At 45.2% G+C, this 20,516-nt stretch overlaps 1 protein-coding gene across 28 annotated transcripts in view; it reads left to right on the top strand.

Moving 5' to 3' along the window:
* LOC310795973 (neurexin-1a-like) overlaps positions 1 to 20,516 on the top strand; it is a gene marked incomplete at both ends in the record, with an annotated part of 449,961 nt that overhangs the window by 221,426 nt on the left and 208,019 nt on the right. For 25 of the 28 annotated variants that reach the window (XM_083658106.1, XM_083658105.1, XM_083658103.1 and 22 more), the window contains 4 exons: positions 9,199 to 9,321; positions 9,797 to 10,178; positions 12,107 to 12,297; positions 15,592 to 15,765. In XM_083658106.1, the coding sequence (XP_083514232.1) occupies positions 9,199 to 9,321; positions 9,797 to 10,178; positions 12,107 to 12,297; positions 15,592 to 15,765 (870 nt within the window). Of the gene's footprint in view, positions 1 to 9,198; positions 9,322 to 9,796; positions 10,179 to 12,106; positions 12,298 to 15,591; positions 15,766 to 18,682; positions 18,710 to 20,516 lie in introns of all 28 variants that reach the window. The other 3 variants (XM_083658109.1, XM_083658113.1, XM_083658111.1) reach the window with 1 other exon arrangement.

The raw sequence follows: 20,516 nt of genomic DNA, 5'->3' as shown, positions 1-20,516 counted from the left end.
AATTGAGAAAACTTGTTGGACAATGGACATAGGCTATTTACCTTCATAACCCAGAGGGTCGTTGGCAGCACAGACGATCTGTCAATAAGCTATCTCTGTCCTCGCACGAGTAAGTACACTCTATTACGCATGGAGAGAATTACAGCATATTGCATGCCTTGCGCAAACAGCCATTGCGAGACGAGAATCTGATTGGTTTTGATTGACGTAATGCCCAGCCTTGCCTGGCCACGCCCGTGAATAATTCTGGTAGTTAAAACCGCCCAAATCCCGTTTGCGCAGGCATTTTGGGGCACAGATGATTTTGGCACGGCTCTAATTTGCGCTTGCGTCACAGGTGCCGTGAATGTTTCCGAATCCCCGCCAAGAATTGCATCCCCCACCGCAGGCTGTTTTAACTTAGAAATCAGGGAGGTCACGTCTACCAGACAATTATATCACTTTTATACAGTTACATTTCTGTATAAATCATTACAATATGCTCCCGTGAGGTGGGGATGCTGCCGGCGCTGGGGTGCAAAACTCGGCATAACACCTGGACACTGGCGCAAGGCGGACTGCTATCTTCCCTGCCTTAAGGCACGCGCAAACAGGGGCGCAAGCGCTAATAGGGGATACGGCCTGTCGGAAGATAGGGCCCTCTGGACTTTTACAAGTGAAGTATTGCATAGATTTAAGTGTGCAGAATTCCTTCTTTTCATTTATAATATCTGGACGAAAAGATAAGAAATATTGGATGAATAGTGCTTTCATTAGCTCTATCAGTAACGTTTTGGAGGCAACTTTAAAACCTATTTATTCAACGCATTGCTTGTCAGTGTATAGCAGAGATTGAATGCTCAAATCCGGCAAGCATATTAATTTAGAGCAGTGATCAAACATTGATAAAACATCAAACGCATGTCAGAGGTGTCAGATTCAAATGAATGAATACCCTCCAGCCAATAAGAACTGAGAATGAACTCAGACCATGGTGTAAACAACAATAATGGACACCCTCCAGCCAGTCAGAATGGAGTATTTACCCATGCTATGTTTCATGAGGTTCCTGCTGCCCACAACCATGCTAGGAATGGCAAATGAGGCTTTCCTAATCTTTGGCAACTGAAGGAAAGTGTGGAGCCGACCACTTGATTCTATCAGTTGTTTATGGGCTAATTAGCAGTGGTGTGTCCAGGTCATTTTGACCGGGGTGGCCGAGGTGGGGCACATACTCAAGCAAGTGTGTCCGGGTCATTTTGACCGGGGGTGGCCGAGGTGGGGCACAGACTCAAGCAAGGGTGGCACTGAGTGCAGCATTTAGAAAGCATGCAGACAAGTCTGAGGTTAGAATTCTTAATTCCGAATCAGAATTCTGACTTTATCCTCAGAAATCTGAGATTAATCTCAGAATAATTTCAGAATTGTGGCCCTTCAAGGAGCATAGTTTTGGGGGGAAAGGAAATAAATGTACTTGCTTGATTGCCCCATCTCTATCATGGCCATCAGCCAATCTCTTCTACTCCACCGCTCCCTACCAGACACAAACGCTTCTCTTTTCTACTCCACCGCTCCCTACCAGACACAAACGCTTCTCTTTTGTAGCGGGGGGGTATTTGGGGGGAGATAGCAGAAATATTCAGATATTGCAATTGCAAATAGAATAGGTGAAAATAACACTTTAAATACTGCATGCAACCCCCACGTTTTTTTTTTCTAACTTTGGAGAGTTATTTAGCCCCTTTCCTGACTTGGTGGGCATCAATGGATGACGTCATATGGGGCAGTGGTGGCCCAACGTCGGTTCAGTCCCCGGCCCCGGGACCGGCAGGATAAATCTGGGTGTGGAAAGTGAAAAGGCAGCGCTTGCCACCACTGAGGTGCCCTTGAGCAAGGCCCCCAACGCCAACTGCTCCAGTGGAGCTCATCAGTGGCCAGCAGATCAGACTGTGGTTGTACTGGTCAGCTTCCAGGTATGAATATGTGTGTGTGAATGTGAACAGGGCACTTCTGAAAAAGAGAGCATTGCTCTCAGTGAGACTCCCCCTGTATAAATAAAGGTAAAAATATATATATATATATATATATATATATATATATATATATATATATATATATATATATATATATATATATATATATATATGATGCAGTATCTTCACTCTAGCTTTTAAAGCCTGTGACACACCAAGCTGATTCGTCGGGGTCGGGCATATCTGCACTCTAGTCGGCGGCGGCTTGTCTGTCGGGCGTTTGTGAGAGAAATAACTGATTGGCTGGTCAGGGGTAGCGAAGCAGGAGTGAGGGCTCACACATAACGCTCTGCTTATCTTCCACCTGACAATTCATATCACATGATCATTCCAAAACACGTATATTTTCACGACGACGTGCCTTTGGGAAAGTCCCTTGAGCATCTTGCTGCATGATTTCACCCATTTCGTTTCTCCTTTTTTTTTTTTACCTCCGCCGCTTCCTTTCAGCAAAAGACCAGACAAAGGCTGACAACACCAGTGCCATTTGCTACTTTTTATCAGACATATTCGCGATTGGAAGTAGCTATATTATGAAGTCGTTTAAGTGAGTGAAATGGTAGGGTAAACGCTACTTTCTATTTAATGTTTCATGAATCAGGTCTCCCGCAGGCGCATAACGTACGTGCTAGTTGCCCGTCGGCTGTCATGTTTGCGGTGTGCTCAGGAGACGTGAAGTGACGTATCGGTCGGCCTCTAGTCCTTTCAAGTGTTTTCAGTGTGTCAGGGCCTTAAAACCGCTGCGGGCACGGCACCCTCACGATTTTGCGGTGGCCAATCAGCCAATCAGATTCCTTTAGACATGCCCATGCTAATAACGAATGATGGATTTAATACATCCCACTGTGGACACAGTAAGGCTACAACTATGAACACAAATTCAATTATGACCAAATTAAATTACCAATTATTTGGCAAGTTCACTAAGTCCTGCCATGCTAATGAAGTTATGCTGCAATTGACTTATTAGAATTGGACCTTGCTGCCTTGGTCTAGGGTTGTCTGTGTGCACCAGCGAAAGCATAGAAGAGAAAGAACAGTGATTTGCTTTAACAAATGAGCTAGAAATAAGAGCCAAACCATGATGAGGAGGTTCTTCATGTGGTCACAATGTCTTAGTTTCATAAAGAGGCTAAGAAGTAGGCTCATGGGTCGATGTAATGGAAACATTAGCAAGTGACTCTAAAAGCATTAAATGGGAATGTTAAAAACACTCATATCCAATTACAGTTATAGCATCCAGAAGTGTTTTCTCATTAAGCCAGAGCATGGTTTACGTGACACAGTCAGGGGCAATTATTGCTAGAAGTACTAACTTCCTGTGATGTAATTACAGGACACCTAGAGGTCAATGTGTGAATGGCATACCATAATGGGTCAGTATTGATTGTCATCATTGTGGTTTTAACACCATTTTAACCTCGGAATGTTTCAACATTTTTACAATGGCTTTTCAATTAGCAAGGTATTGATTGGACAAGCGGGTCTCCCAGTATGGCCTGCTAAGCTGTCCTAGCCAATAGCCACGTCCGCAGGCTTTGATGTCTGTGTTCAGTGTTGGACAGTAATCCATCAGTAGTGACCTGCTGGGTGGTCAGAGAGTCCCTCTCCACTCGGGTGAGTCTGGTACTAGAGACCAGTCTGGATGAGTCTGGGTGTGGGGGCACTGCAGGCCAGCCTGGGTGAGTGAGCACTGCATGCCAGTCTGGGTGAGTGGGCACTACATGCCAGTCTGGGTGAGGGTGCACTACAGGCCAGTCTGGGTGAGGGTGCACTACAGGCCAGTCTGGGTGAGGGTGCACTACAGGCCAGTCTGGGTGAGGGGGCACTGCAGGCCAGTCTGGGTGAGGGGGCACTACAGGCCAGTCTGGGTGAGGGTGCACTACAGGCCAGTCTGGGTGAGGGTGCACTACAGGCCAGTCTGGGTGAGGGTGCACTACAGGCCAGTCTGGGTGAGGGGGCACTGCAGGCCAGTCTGGGTGAGGGGGCACTACAGGCCAGTCTGGGTGAGGGTGCACTACAGGCCAGTCTGGGTGAGGGTGCACTACAGGCCAGTCTGGGTGAGGGGGCACTACAGGCCAGTCTGGGTGAGGGTGCACTACAGGCCAGTCTGGGCAGAGGGGGCACTACAGGCCAGTCTGGGTGAGGGGGCACTACAGGCCAGCCTGGGTGAGGGGGCACTACAGGCCAGCCTGGGTGAGGGGGCACTACAGGCCAGTCTGGGTGAGGGGGCACTACAGGCCAGCCTGGGTGAGTCTGGGTGAGGGGCCACTGCAGGCCAGTCTGGGTGAGGGGGCACTATAGGCCAGCCTGGGTGAGCCTGGGTGAGGGGCCACTGCAGGCCAGTCTGGGTGTGGGGTCACTGCTGGCCAGCCTGGGTGAGGGGCCACTGCAGGCCAGCCTGGGTGAGTCTGGGTGTGGGGTCACTGCTGGCCAGCCTGGGTGTGGGGGCACTGCAGGCCAGCCTGGGTGAGTCTGGGTGTGGGGGCACTGCAGGCCAGCCTGGGTGAGTCTGGGTGTGGGGTCACTGCTGGCCAGCCTGGGTGTGGGGGCACTGCAGGCCAGCCTGGGTGAGTCTGGGTGTGGGGGCACTGCAGGCCAGCCTGGGTGAGTCTGGGTGTGGGGTCACTGCTGGCCAGCCTGGGTGTGGGGGCACTGCAGGCCAGCCTGGGTGAGTCTGGGTGAGGGGGCACTACAGGCCAGCCTGTCATCCAGCCAGCCAGAGCTGATTGACTGGATAATCACATCTTGTCATGCTGCCCTATAGCCTGCAGTACCACCACTGTCCCCTTGGGCCTGAAGTCAATGAGGCAGGGAGAGATCAGTGGAGATCCATCAGTGCAGATAGATCAGCATCAGAGTGGCCGGCTGCAGCAGACAGTGGGCTAACATAAGCCCTTATCAGAATGGCCGGCTGCAGCAGACAGTGGGCTAACATAAGCCCTTGCTGTCTGGACTGTGGCTAGGGGCTTGGACCACAGACTGCACTACATGTTTTAAGGCGAGACATGGTGGAAAGGGTCAAACTGAGGTTTGTCTTTCTCATAGTCTGAGCCAGAAATCTCCACTTCAATAGCACTTAAATACACCACATTTTCCAGTTTTATTTCGATCTATATTTTGAAGGTTTTTACATAGTTTTTTTTTATGATTGTTTTTTTAATGACAGCTGACAGCACAGTATTTTCCGATTTGTGGAGTGATGAGGGATATGAAGAGATATCCAAATTTCCCTCTGTAAAAACATTTTGCTCTAATATGCCAACAAAATGAAACAATCATTTTGAACCTGGCTTTATCCTATCTTCAGATTTCTGTTCTGGGAATGTATGCGAATGAGCCCAAATTTAAGAAGATAATGCCTCATTTGCATATAATTTCAGAAAACTCGTAATACAAAAAATCCTTGTCTTAATGTAAGTAATCAACTGGGGACGACATCTATTGTTATTACGATTAGTATTATTGTTATTTATTTATTTATGTATGTATTTATTTATGTATGTATGTATGTATTTATTTATTTATTTATTTATTTATTTATTTATTTATTTATTTATCATCATTATTTACCCTATACCATAGTGTCTCACCTTAGGGCGAGCCCTACAGTAGGAGTATGTGAATGTGATGGTTAATGCGATTGGCCTCTTTTCCCCTTCCTTCTCGTGCCTCCTTGGAGAGCAACAAGGACAGGATGATGGAAGGCAAAGATCAAGCATCCTTTCAAGTGCAGCTCTCTGCCATTATTTCATCTTAATCCCTCAGCCAGCCGTCTGCTTCCTCTCCTGCCCGGGTGTTTAGTGCTTACTAAAGCAGAGCGCCTCCGAGATTCACTGTGTCCCGCTACTTTGGCAGCCTCAGATTTGCATACACATTGCATTGGGGGCTTTGAAGATTGCAGTAAAGGATGAAATAAATAGCCATAAATGGTTTGAGTGGAACGAACCTGGCACCCATCTGAAACGCTCCCCGCAGTGGGCGAAGGTATCTGGAGCCTGGGGGACTTTCATATTGTGCCACAGCCTCGTTGGCCTGTTTGCTGTGTGTGCGCCTGGCAGGGGAATTCAAAGGAAGAAAAGCACGTCTTGCCCTAATTGGATGGTGTTGGAGTTTCTAAATATCTTTTGGAAAAAGAGACTTTTTCTCTGTTGAATGAGATCACTGCAATGTGGTACAGTGAAGTCGCCCTGATTTATCTGTTTGATTGTGAATTTGATGATCTCTTCCAGAGCTCTGGCACCTTGATCCGACGTGACGTCTCCATTCACGTCTGCTAGCTGTGGCACAGTTCAAGAAAAATATGAAATGTTGCTTTCAGGATTCAGCAAAGGGATGGATTGGATGTATTGAATGGTTTGAAAGTCCACCAGAGTGAATACATATTGTAGCACCATACACGATGGACAGTATTAAAATGGGTTGTAAGATGACAACATATGTTGGGACGCTAGTGTCTTGCTTCCTCAACGCAGATTCATCCTTTTTTCAAACAGCCCTTCATTCTCATGGCTGCCAATAAAAATCACATTCTGTATTTCTTTTTTTCTACGACTGGACCTCCAGAGACATGGACCTGTCTGTCTCACTGCATCATGCCTGTCTGTCTCACTGCCATCATGCCTGTGTGTCTCACTGCATCATGTCTGTCTGTGTGTCTCCCTCACTGCATCATGTCTGTCTGTGTGTCTCCCTCACTGCCATCATGCCTGTCTGTCTGTGTGCCTCCCTCACTGCCATCATGCCTGTGTGCCTCCCTCACTGCCATCATGCCTGTCTGTGTGCCTCCCTCACTGCATCATGCCTGTCTGTGTGCCTCCCTCACTGCCATCATGTCTGTCTGTGTGCCTCCCTCACTGCATCATGTCTGTCTGTGTGTCTCCCTCACTGCATCATGTCTGTCTGTGTGCCTCCCTCACTGCCATCATGTCTGTCTGTGTGTCTCCCTCACTGCATCATGTCTGTCTGTGTGTCTCCCTCACTGCATCATGTCTGTCTGTGTGCCTCCCTCACTGCCATCATGTCTGTCTGTGTGCCTCCCTCACTGCATCATGCCTGTCTGTGTGCCTCCCTCACTGCCATCATGTCTGTCTGTGTGCCTCCCTCACTGCATCATGTCTGTCTGTGTGTCTCCCTCACTGCATCATGTCTGTCTGTGTGCCTCCCTCACTGCATCATGCCTGTCTGTGTGCCTCCCTCACTGCATCATGTCTGTATGTGAGCCTCCCTCACTGCCATCATGCCTGTCTGTGCCTCCCTCACTGCCACCATGCCTGTATGTGAGCCTCCCTCACTGCATCATGTCTGTCTGTGCCTCCCTCACTGCCATCATGCCTGTCTGTGTGCCTCCCTCACTGCATCATGCCTGTCTGTGCCTCCCTCACTGCCATCATGCCTGTATGTGAGCCTCCCTCACTGCCATCATGCCTGTATGTGAGCCTCCCTCACTGCCATCATGCCTGTATGTGAGCCTCCCTCACTGCCATCATGCCTGTCTGTGAGCCTCCCTCACTGCCATCATGCCTGTATGTGAGCCTCCCTCACTGCCATCATGCCTGTCTGTGAGCCTCCCTCACTGCCATCATGCCTGTATGTGAGCCTCCCTCACTGCCATCATGCCTGTCTGTGAGCCTCCCTCACTGCATCATGTCTGTCTGTGTGCCTCCCTCACTGCATCATGTCTGTCTGTGTGCCTCCCTCACTGCCATCATGTCTGTCTGTGTGCCTCCCTCACTGCCATCATGTCTGTCTGTGTGCCTCCCTCACTGCCATCATGTCTGTCTGTGTGCCTCCCTCACTGCCATCATGCCTGTCTGTGTGCCTCCCTCACTGCCATCATGTCTGTCTGTATGCCTCCCTCACTGCCATCATGTCTGTCTGTGTGCCTCCCTCACTGCCATCATGTCTGTCTGTGTGCCTCCCTCACTGCCATCATGTCTGTCTGTGTGCCTCCCTCACTGCCATCATGTCTGTCTGTGTGCCTCCCTCACTGCATCATGTCTGTCTGTGTGCCTCCCTCACTGCATCATGTCTGTCTGTGTGCCTCCCTCACTGCATCATGTCTGTCTGTGTGCCTCCCTCACTGCATCATGTCTGTCTGTGTGCCTCCCTCACTGCCATCATGTCTGTCTGTGTGCCTCCCTCACTGCATCATGTCTGTCTGTGTGCCTCCCTCACTGCATCATGTCTGTCTGTGTGCCTCCCTCACTGCATCATGCCTGTCTGTGTGCCTCCCTCACTGCCATCATGCCTGTCTGTGTGCCTCCCTCACTGCCATCATGTCTACCACCTTGCATATTGCTGCTTACATTATGTATGTATTCTTTTCAGAGTCATCATGATGTCATTTCATGGTGGAGATGAGAGAAATACACTGTAACAGTATACATTACATTACATTACATTACATTACATTACATACAGTATACAGTAGGTAAACAACATTACATTACATTACATTACATAACATACAGTATACAGTAGGTAAACAACATTACATTACATTACATTACATTACATTACATTGCATTACATAACAGTATACAGTAGGTAAACAACATGGAGAGCGATGCTCGTGATGCTCTGTCATGGCCTTTTGGTGGTCATTTGCTGCCACCAAGTGGGCATAATAGGAATACAACTAACATTTCTAAAAAGGATCATTCACAGGAAATGACTGCATTTTTACTCTGAAAAGTCTCATCTTCCCTTGTTTTTTGTTGTTGTTTTTTTTACTAACAAAAACAAATGTGATTTCCTTATTACCATGCTATCATGTGTCCACTGAAGCATGTTTCTCTTCACAATGACATGTCTTAGCAGAGCACAGGCACTATATCTATATAGATGATACCTATAGACACGCAGTTTATTTACTGTAGATCAGACAAACGTACTGCCTCCCTCCTCTGATGCCTGATCTAATGATGCAGCCAATACAGCAAATGCAAGTCAGAATGATGCCTTTTCATGGACCATTAACTATGTTTACCTTAATGTGTTCTGCCTCCGTCATTAACTCACTCCCTCTTTCTTCCTTTCTATCTCCCCCATATATCTCCTGTCTCTGAGCCTGTCTGTTGATGTGTGTGTGTGTGTGTGTGTGTGTGTGTGTGTGTGTGTGTGTGTGTGTGTGTGTGTGTGTGTGTTGCCTGTGTGATTAACCATTGTCTGGACTGTCCTGCAGGCAAAGGTCCAGAGACTATTTTTGCGGGTCAGAATGTGAACGATAATGAGTGGCACACGGTGCGTGTGTTCAGGAGGGGAAAGAGTTTGAAACTGACCGTCGACGAGCTGCCGCCTGTAGAAGGTACTTCTGGCCAGCCACTCTTGCTACAAAAGTGTTTTATTTTTTATTTTTGATGTAGGCTTACAGTAGAACTTCCATAACATTTGTTGGGCTCATATTCTATGCAAGACACATGCTGCATTACAGAACAGAACAGAAGAGAAACGATAACATAAAAGTACATCATTCTTTACTACACTATGCTGTGACAGATTGTAGTTGATTGTAGTTTTGCTGATACTGTATGGAGGAAGGCATAATATATTTTTGTTTTTCTTTTGGAGTCGACCATTTTTTCCTCAGTCAAAATAACCTCTTGTCTCCAGCTGATTCATTTATATATATATATATGTATATATATATATATATATATATACTGTATATAAAATAATAATTATTAGAAGTACAGTATTAGTATTTGACCCAGGATGGATGAACTGCCCCCAGCCCCCCAATAATATCCTCTCCCCCCCCACCCCCCTTCTGCTGGTCAAAGGTCAAATGGCGGGTGACCACACCCAGCTGGAGTTCCATAACATCGAGACGGGTATTGTGACAGAGAAGCGCTACATGTCCATGGTGCCGTCCAACTTCATCGGCCATCTGCAGAGCCTCTCCTTCAACGGCATGACCTACATAGACCTCTGTAAAAACGGTGACATCGATTACTGTGAGCTCAACGCCATGATTGGTTTCAAGAACATCATCGCTGACCCTGTGACCTTCAAGTCGCGCTCCAGCTATGTGACCCTCACCACCCTGCAGGCCTACTACTCCATGCATCTGTTCTTCCAGTTCAAAACCACCTCCTCCGACGGCCTCATCCTGTTCAACAGCGGCGACGGAAACGACTTCATCGTGGTGGAGCTGGTCAAGGGGTAAGTTCACGCTGCAGAAGATAGCCATGGGCTAGCTGCATTTGTGGTATGGGCATCTGGGGCCCATACCACAAATGGAGGATAAACAGATCCAGGATCTGTCCCCTTGATCTGGTTTGATCTAACCAGACAATCGCAATCAAGCTAAACGATAAAACAAAGGTGGTTATCAGCTGGGTCTGTCAATTTAAGATTTCCCTATCCAGCTCTGAGCTCGTGCACATGAAAATGCTCGTGCACAGCAGCTCGTGCCCACGACAGAGGTGTGGTTTGTAGGGATGCAAATTTTTATCAATGTCCTTAATCGATTAATTGGTCAGGTCCGGCCCAACAAGTTGATCAACCAACTAAACGTCCTGCATTAGCTGTCATTGTGCTTGTGGACGTAAGATATTTCAACATTGTATTACAATGTTTCCCATGATTACTGTTGTCTGTTTGGGTGTAATTCTCCACACTGGACTTTCTGTCTGCTAGCTTGGCTTTCTTCTTCCTCTGTATGAGCAGTGAAAGTTACATTTTGCCCTTGTGCTGATAAATCATTTCAGAAAAGAAAAGAAAAACGATAAAATAGCACATAGCCTACATTGTCGATTAATCGGTGAACATATAGTTTGATCGATCAAATTCATGTCAGCACCATGCTTTCTATGCTGGAAATAATATGAAGATTTCAATCACATCATACAGGCCAAAAACAACACAGTTGCCGCTGCAAAATGCAGGAGTTGGCTAGATATGAATAATCTGTGTGCAAGCCATCCCATTAAATTGTTTCGATGTAGTATAGGCTATTCTGGCATGTATGACAATGTCCGACCCAACGTCAGCCTCAGCTCTGTTGCGGCACACGGTGCGCTTTGGAGACGCTTTGTGATTCCCATGAAATGAATGTGTCGCTTACACAGCATTCCACTGCGTGTATGACACAAACCTTATTCTTATAGCAGCTATAAGAGCTGCAACCCCAGCGGAGCCAAGGGAAGAGATCTTAGTCTGAGATCTTAATCCCTCACTGGAGAAGCGATACCTCTCGTATAAATAGTTCTCTGTATGATTAAATGGATCTTAGCGGTCGCAAAGGACTCTTTCCCTTCTCAGAGCCCCCCCCTCACTATCCGTGTGCCTTCCTCGATGGGCATCTCTTCCAGAAAGCCATTTCCAAACTGATGATTTTCCAGGAAGCTCATTGGTTCGTGGCCGGTGCCTTTTAAGGTTTCATCTCATCCTTGCGACTTAACCTGCTCCGGACCAGGTTAGCCGTGCAGCATAAGTTGCCATGGAAATCTATCTTGGTAAGAAGTGAACTAGCGTCGTAGCACGGCACACCCAGGCTTAAACCTGAAGTTACCTCACTAAGCCACTAATCTTGCTTTGTGGTATAGGCCTCTGGAGGCTGACATCACCTGAGGGGCGTCTGCTCACCTGTCGCTGACTTGCATCACTTGCTCATCAGGCGAGAGGCTTCTACGTCCTCTCCGACGGCTCCGTCGGTTTTCAGTTCGAGGGCTCTGTGATGATATCCCTCAGGAAGTTTAAGTTGGGACGGACAGTTGACACGGACAAAACAAACGCTACAAACGGATAAGCTTCAATAGGCTATCAGGTAACATGCACACCGGTTGCGGTGGTGACAGCCATCTTGGGTGATGGGCAAACAGAGAAGGGAGAGATGACGTGAACTACGGAAGCCTCATGTAGACAGACTATGGAAGCCTACTATAGACAAAAGGCGTTCCCTTCTACATGAGCTAACGTCACCTCCTTTGATAGACAGTCATAAAATATAAACATAAGTATCTATCATACCTGAGCCGAGAGGGGTGACTGTAACACTGTAACACCTTGATGTACTTTCATCCGTTTCCATGGTTACCTTTGACCTTTGATGGTTGCGTCCACTTATGAAGTGAAATATGTGATTGCAGGTACCTGCACTATGTGTCTGACCTGGGGAACGGAGCCCATTTGATCAAGGGCAACTGTAACAAGCCCCTGAACGACAACCAGTGGCACAACGTCATCATCTCCAGGGACACAAACAACCTCCACATGGTGAAGATCGACACCAAGGTCACCACCCAGACCACCAGCGGAGCCAAAAACCTGGACCTGAAGGGTAGGCTGTGATGCTTATTATTATATCATAGCAATATTACTCTTTAGATTAGATTGTCATTTTAGTTTAGTTTTACTGTTGTACTTTCAGAATCTCAGGCCGTTTTTTAAAAGCCGTGTAAATTTGGCTATTTTATTATTTTTTACAATAATCATTTAATTGAAAGAATGATCTCGTCATAAGATAGTAACTTGCTCGAGCTACTGTCTCAATTATTGGCTCTGCCTACATGAGTGAAATTTGTTAATATAATAATAATAATTTAAATTGAGGGTTAAGTAGTAACATAAATAATAACTTCACATATAATTCATGATTGATAATAATTGTATTCAAATTATTGGATAATTGAGGATAATCCCAAACTCCTGCTTTTACAACACATTACTGTAACACATACTTTAAATGGTGTATTTTCCCGGACATTTGATAGTCATGTTGCAGTTCTGGATATAAGCTATGGTAAAATTATGTCACCACCTTCTGCAATTCATAATGGAATCAGTAAAATAATATGCACAATATGATGACGTATTGCATACTGTATTCTTTTTATCACCCACTAGGGGTCAGTGTTGTCATATTTCTAAGTAGCACTCCTTAATTCAGTTCAGTTCAGTTCATTGTCCCTCGAGGGGAAATTTGATTTGCAGTAGAGGGCAAAAACACAACATAGAGTACAAGAGGACATGGAACATTAATCACAACAGTTACAGCAAACAACCAAAAATGTTTGTTAAAAGTGTCAAACCATGGGGATGGTAGCCATAATAAAGTGCTGCTGGGCAGTGCAGTCAAGGTTTAGTGCAAATTAAGCATTTTTTTTTACCTTTATTTATATAGGGGGAGTCTCACTGAGAGCACTGCTCTCTTTTTCAGGACGCCCTGTTCACATTCACGCACACTTTCATTCATTCACACATTGGCCACTGAGCAGCTCCACTAGAGCAGTTGGGCTTAAGGGCCTTGCTCAAGGGCAACTCAGTGGTCACCACTGCGCTTGCCCCTCCCTCATTACCTCACATTATAATGAGGGAGGGGCGAGTGCAGCTTTTCACTTTCCCCACCCAGAATGATCCTGCCGGTCCTGGGATTGAACCGACAACCTTCTGGTCACAAGCTCACCCCCTAACTACCACTGAACTTATTGCACTTGGATCCAATTTTAAACGTATTACTTTTGACCCCGGGGGGACCTGTATCTCCGCCCACAGGGAAGAAGAACAAATTCCTACAAGTGTCGGTGGTCAGAGCTGGCTAAGGTCGAGCATGCCTTCCACAAAACGTGTCTGTTGTACAGTAGATATCTGTTAAAGAAAGCTGCTGCGTGCCAACTTTAACAATATTGAACAAACCATTGTTGTTTTGCACAATAAGGTTCCCATACCAAGAACTTAACAAGAGTGAAGTGGACAGGCCCTTTTTGCAGACTGCAGTGCTGAGGTCATGTTCTAGTTGATCTCTGTTCCCAGGTGGCCTCACCGTCTCCACACGTGAGCCCTTGATTGTAGTTGCAAAGGGTGAGTGGGAGGTTTTCCTGAAGCCATATCTTTAGATTGAACATTGAACTTCAGGAAGTGTTTGTCACACCACTCTGTAAAGTGCTTCACAACATGACCCCCGTGGCCTCTCCAACCGTGTCATTGGTGAAGTAGCATCATCCACCCCTCTATGAAGCCCATATGCACACTGCATGGGATCTCCTTCTCCCTACTGTGCATCTAAATGAGTGTATCATGCACCTATGCAGATGCCCATAGTGCCAGGTTTGATATATTACAGAATTGTGCACAAAAATGTGGCATCAGCAATAATCTATTTCCGACGATAGTCAAAGAGAAAGGAAAAAAACAAGTATTACAAATCATAACAATCTTACTGGTAAGAAAAAGAAAAAGGAGAAGAGGGGAAAATATATCAGATAATAAAAAAAGGTGTACACACACATACAGTATAGTGTATGAAGGATTGACAAAAGAGATATATATACATATATATATATATACACATGTACATACACATGTACATATATATGTGTATATATATGATTGATTTGTTTTTATTCATTGTGTCATGTACTTAACAGTGCCCAGCCCACATGGGCTTACAAGACACACAAGATATACAGTACAACATAAGCTAGCTATAAAAATACAACTAAATCACAGTACAATATACTCCTTAAACAACAAAACAGATCATTCCTTCTTGAACAGAACATTCTGCCTTTGCTCCCAGGCCTGGGAAATAACATTTCCTACAAAGAAGGTCCCTTTTCTTGAAACACAACTAAGGTTTTTCAAAATCATCCATCTAAAAAAAATCTGCATAAATAGAGGACATTTTACTGAAAAGTATCTCTCTTGTATCATCATAAGCTGTACAATAGTAATATAAAATTGATCTCGTTCTCAGTTTCACACAAATCACAAAGTAAACAGAGTCTGTCTTCTTCAGGGGTAGCATTAAACCTACCAGTCTCCAGTGCCAGGGGCAAAGTTCCAGAGCATAACTGAGCACAGAAGGACCTTTTTCATCTGACCAAATCAAACTTTACATAAGGCTCTGCACAGTAACTGTCTTTTATGAGATGGTAGGTTCTTAGATTTGGTTTATCCCATAAATCAACAGACCATTTATCTTTCTACAAAAGGAACATATTACTCAGTCTCCCGAATATCACACACCAACCTATATATATATATATATATATATATATATATATATATATATATATATATATATATGGCTCCCTCTGGGATTGTGTGGGCGTGTATTTGTGTATTTATGCATTGAACCGTGTGTGTGTGTGTGTGTGTGTGTGTTTATAAATGTTGTAATATAAATCGAAAATAGCCCACCAACAGATACAAAAACATGAGCATATGTGTTTAATGTACAGACTTTTGAAACACCCATTTAAAGAAACGTGATGTGTGTTTGCATGGAGATGAGGTCTCCCCCGAGTCATTTCCTCAAATGCTGGTCGAGCAACACTCTGCCACGGCCGGCCACATTCAGACAGAGTCCCATGAGACGCAGTGAACCTGTCAGTTGAGCCTCTAAGAGGATACTTTATTTTTTCTAGGTGGAGAAATTGCATAAGATCCCTGATCCATTGAATATGTGAAGGTGGTGTTTCTTGCTTCCACTTCAACAGAATTGGCATCTAGCCACTAGAGAAGCAAAGGCTACTGAGTGAGCCTGTAGTTTGGATAGAGATACGTCCCTCGTCTTACATAGTAACTGACTGAGATGCAACTATGCTGCCCCCTTGTGTTTCTGTCTGTTCAGGTGACCTTTACATTGGTGGGGTGGCAAAGGAGATGTTCAAGGAGCTTCCCAAACTGGTGCATGCCAAGGAGGGTTTCCAAGGATGTCTGGCCTCCGTGGATCTAAACGGACGCCTCCCAGACCTCATGTCAGACGCCCTGGACTGTGTGGGACAGATCGAGAGGGGCTGTGAAGGTGAGTAGCCTTCATGGTATCCTAAACTCTCTTGTCATCCTTATGTAGACGTTAGTTCCTTATGTGTGTAACTTCTTTTATCCTGAGAGCTAGGCAGGTCCTGGTAGCTGAGAGCTACAGTAGGCAGGTCCTGGTAGCTGAGAGCTAGGCAGGTCCTGGTAGCTGGTGACAAAATCACGCTCACTTTTGGATTATGTTGGTTAGCAGCTTAAAATGGGAGGCTTGTAAACGGCACATTTTTAGGCGATTTCATTGATAAATTTGGGGAAAAGCCCTTGATGCAATACTGTAATTCCTCTGGATTTCCTTTATTATCACATAACCATCCTTGAGGGATGAAAGCAACACCATAATAGCAATAATGCAATGCTTCCCGGTGACTCACACACACACACACACACACACACACACACACACACACACACACACACACATACACACACACACACACACACTCTGTCAGGCACACCCACACTGAGGAACTGTCGCACATCATTTAACATCCATAACGTCTGTTAACGTCTGCATCAAGCTCTCACACTCCTCCATCGGCAATCATGTCTGTTTCACTTGGCCATAATGGGATTACGCTCTCTGCCATGTTTGTACTGCCAGTGTTCTTTTCCATTTGATCCCTACAGTATTCTGTTCTGCTCTACAGTATGCATCATTCTGTTCTGCTCTACAGTATGCATCATTCTGTGTTGCTCTACAGTATGCATCATTCTGTTCTGCTCTACAGTATGCATCATTCTGTTCTGCTCTACAGTATGCATCATTCTGTGTTGCTCTACAGTATGCATTAGGGGTGTCAAAAACAATCGATTATAAGATGCATCGCGATGCGGACGTGCACGGTTCTGCATCGATTCACAAATGTCAAAAATTGATTATTATTATTATTATTATTATTATAATAAAATAAAATATAATGGAAGTAAATGCAGTTGTTTATTTTAATTATGGATCATAATACAATGCAATTCCAAATGCACTTTTATTATGCCTCCGCCGGCGATAGCCAGGCCGGAGGCATTATGGATCCGGGTTGTCCGTCCGTACGTCCGTACATATGTCCGTCCGTACGATGTTCGTTAACGCGATATCTGAGGAACGCCTTGACGGAATTTCATCAAATTTGCCTCAAACATCGGCTTAGACTCGAGGATGATCTGATTAGATTTTGGTGGTCAAAGGTCAAAGGTCAAGGTCACTGTGACCTCTCGAACGCCATTTTCAAGCTTGTTAAGTTAACGCGATATCTCAGGAATGCCTTGACGGAATTTAATCAAGCTTGTCTCAAACATTGACTTGGACTCAAGGATGAACTGATTTATTTTGGTGGTCAAAGGTCAAGGTCACCGTGACCTCTCGAACGCCAATTTCCAGCTTGTTAACGCGATATCTCATGAATGCCTTGACGGAATTTAATCAAACTTGTCTCAAACATCGACTTGGACTCAAGGATAAACTGATTAGATTTTGGTGGTCAAAGGTCAAGGTCACTGTGACCTCAACGCCATTTTCCAGCTTGTTAACACGATATCTCACGAATGCCTTGATGGAGTTTCATCAAATTTGTCTCAAACATCGACTTGGACTCAAGGATGAACTGATTAGATTTTCGTGGTCAAAAGTCAAGGTCACTGTGACCTCACGAATGCCATTCCCAAGTTCGTTAAAGCGATATCTCAAGAACGGCTTGATGGAATTTCTGCCAATTTGGCTCAAACGTCAACTTGGGCGCAAGGATGAAAGGTTGATTACATTTTGGTGATCAAAGGTCAAGGTCACTGTGACCTCACACACCAAATTTCCAAGCTCTGTAACGCAACATCTCAGGAGCGCCTTGACGGAATTTCTTCCAATTTGCCTCAAATGGCGATTTGGACTCAAGAATGAACTAATGGCGGAGGCATAAGTCCACGTTGCGGTCGTTCTAGTTTTAAAAGTAGCCACACAGTGAGAAAAAAGAAAGTGAGAAAAAATAAATCATGTATTGCGGAAAAAAGTGATGGATCGATTTAAGATGCATCGAGATGCATCGAGATGCATCGATAATCGTAATCGAATCGAATCGTAGCCCTCTGAATCGTAATCGAATCGAATCGTGAGGCCAGTGAAGATTCACAGCCCTAGTATGCATCATTGTGTTTTACTCTACAGTTTGCATGCTTGCTGGATCTGTTTGCCAGAAGCAATCCTCTTGAATAATGCATGAAGCCTTTGTTGCAAGCATGAATATTATTCGCCTCGTCCAGTGATGTGTAGTAATGTGTGTAGTAATGTGTGTAGTCCAGTAATGTGTGTAGTCCAGTAATGTGTACGCCACATGCAGAGACAATATTTGATTTATTTTTCAACGTCACTCACTTAGTTCAATTTCGGATTTCACAACTTCTGATCATTCCATTTCCCCCACATTGCAAATGGAATCATGTTGAGTGCTGACCCGGGGACATTTTGCTGATTGTGTTCTGTGCTGTGGAGAATCAGTGATCGCTATCAGTGGGAAAACGGTCTCTATGATAACACGTTTATTGAGTTGTGGTGACGGAGTGAGTAGATAGATAGTGTGTAAATATTGATAGAGGGAACTTGATCAGATTGCGCACGGCAGCAAAATGTGTGACCCCTGATAAGAGCGCTATATGTGCATGTTTTTACAGCTCCCTCTATATTCACACTGACGCAACGTAGAGAGTGGTTACTGTTAAAACAGTTCGCTTAACTCAGCCTCCATTCTACAATCTTTCCCCTCTGGCTCTTTCCAAGGATTTCTCTGTCTCATTCCTCACTCTGTCTCTCTCCTGCTCCAACAGCCTGTGTCTCTGCTAAAGCGCCTCTGGCATCTCGCTGCTTCACTAACAGATGGTCTACTTTGCCTTTTCCTTTCTTATTATTTTGCTGACAAAAGTTGCATTGATGAAAGCTGACTCGCGAGGTAGATAGCTTTGTGTGTTTGATGCGAACCCCCTCTGCATCTGCACCGCCTCTGCCCTCACCTCTCCACCGTCTCCGCCTCCACCCTGAAGCACATTTCCTTCACTCAGTCTGCCGCTCACTCAGCTGCCATGTGGAATATGGCCCTCAGCCTCAGAGGATTACCAGGGTCACGACGCCATCTTGTATCAAAGCCTGTGGGGCCCTTGTTTTGACTTGCACTCACACATTTGACGTTGCATTTAATCCCACACATGCCTTTGTTTTGACTGTGGTTATGTTATCTTAGCATTAGCGTTAGCATTAGGCATATTATTGTTTTCCACGACTTCATAACAAATCTGCTGCATGCATGTAATTACGCCCATTCAGTTATGATCAATTCCATATTAAATTAGGTAGGATCTTCACAGGAGTAGTTTTTGTCTGTTTGTTCGTTTTACTTCTTTTTTCTTATGAGTCCCATATTTTCCAGTGTCATATTGGTATTAGGGTTAGGGTTAGTTATTATTGTTATTCTAGTTTCCAGGAGTCTTTATATTGTCGTTTTGTAAGTGAAAACTATGTCAAGCAACAGGCTTCAGCTTTTTAAATGTTGCACAGTGAAACGTAATCCTAGTGATACTGAAGTAATACAACTGGCAAGGAACAGGACCAGCCAATGTCACTGTCTAATATGCAGCTAATTATGGGTAAGAATGGGGAACCTTGCAAGGCAGCTGGATTCACACGAGATCTTGAGATCTCGCGTGTTTTGTGAAAACAAAACCATCCAAGGATAAATGTCCAGCTGAGAGGATCAAACCTCATCATGGAAATCCATTAGTATGGGAAGATGCAAATGTTCCATATGAAGCTGCTCACTGCACAGCTAGAGATATACAGTCGATTATGAAAGTCTGTGGTTGGTCCTCTTAAGATCATTTGCTAACCACTGCTTTTTTCTTGCTGTTTTTTAAGAGAATGAATCAACCCAGGAGTTTGGAAACTCTATGAATGCATTATAACTCAATGTATACTGTTCCCTTTAGCTTTCTGTATTTTGCCATGCTCAACTGTAAAATATTATGAAGTACAATGAGAAGCAAGAAAGCCGGTAATAAAAAATCAGTAATGCCAACCATTTTAATCCCAACATAAGAATTATTTAAAGAAATTATTTGAAACTACCGTATGGTGTTTTTGCTGTCTGTATACAGAATACATTTGCGTATAAGTAGATTCATAGGAGCTTCAAGAATACAGTGTGTTTCCATTGCACATGTGTGTTTGTACGATCGAGCCACGTGTTGTTTATTGTCTGTATTGACTGTTGTATTTAATGTCACTGCAGTAGAAGCAAAGCAGCTGTATATCCTCACACAAGAACAGTCTGCTTACCTGTGTCTCTGTCCCCAGGCCCCAGCACCACATCTTACCTGTGTCTCTGTCCCCAGGCCAGCACCACATCTTACCTGTGTCTCTGTCCCCAGGCCAGCACCACATCTTACCTGTGTCTCTGTGTCTCTGTCCACAGGCCCCAGCACCACATCTTACCTGTGTCTGTCCCCAGACCCCCACACCACATCTTACCTGTGTCTCTGTCCCCAGGCCAGCACCACATCTTACCTGTGTCTCTGTCCCCAGACCCCCACACCACGTCTTACCTGTGTCTCTGTCCCCAGACCAGCACCACATCTTACCTGTGTCTCTGTCCCCAGGCCAGCACCACATCTTACCTGTGTCTCTGTGTCTCTGTCCACAGGCCCCAGCACCACATCTTACCTGTGTCTCTGTGTCTCTGTCCACAGGCCCCAGCACCACATCTT

This window comes from Poromitra crassiceps (assembly GCF_964638095.1).
Source record: "Poromitra crassiceps genome assembly, chromosome: 22".
Taxonomy (NCBI): Eukaryota; Metazoa; Chordata; class Actinopteri; order Beryciformes; family Melamphaidae; genus Poromitra; species Poromitra crassiceps.
This window is presented reverse-complemented; position numbering and strand designations above follow the sequence as displayed.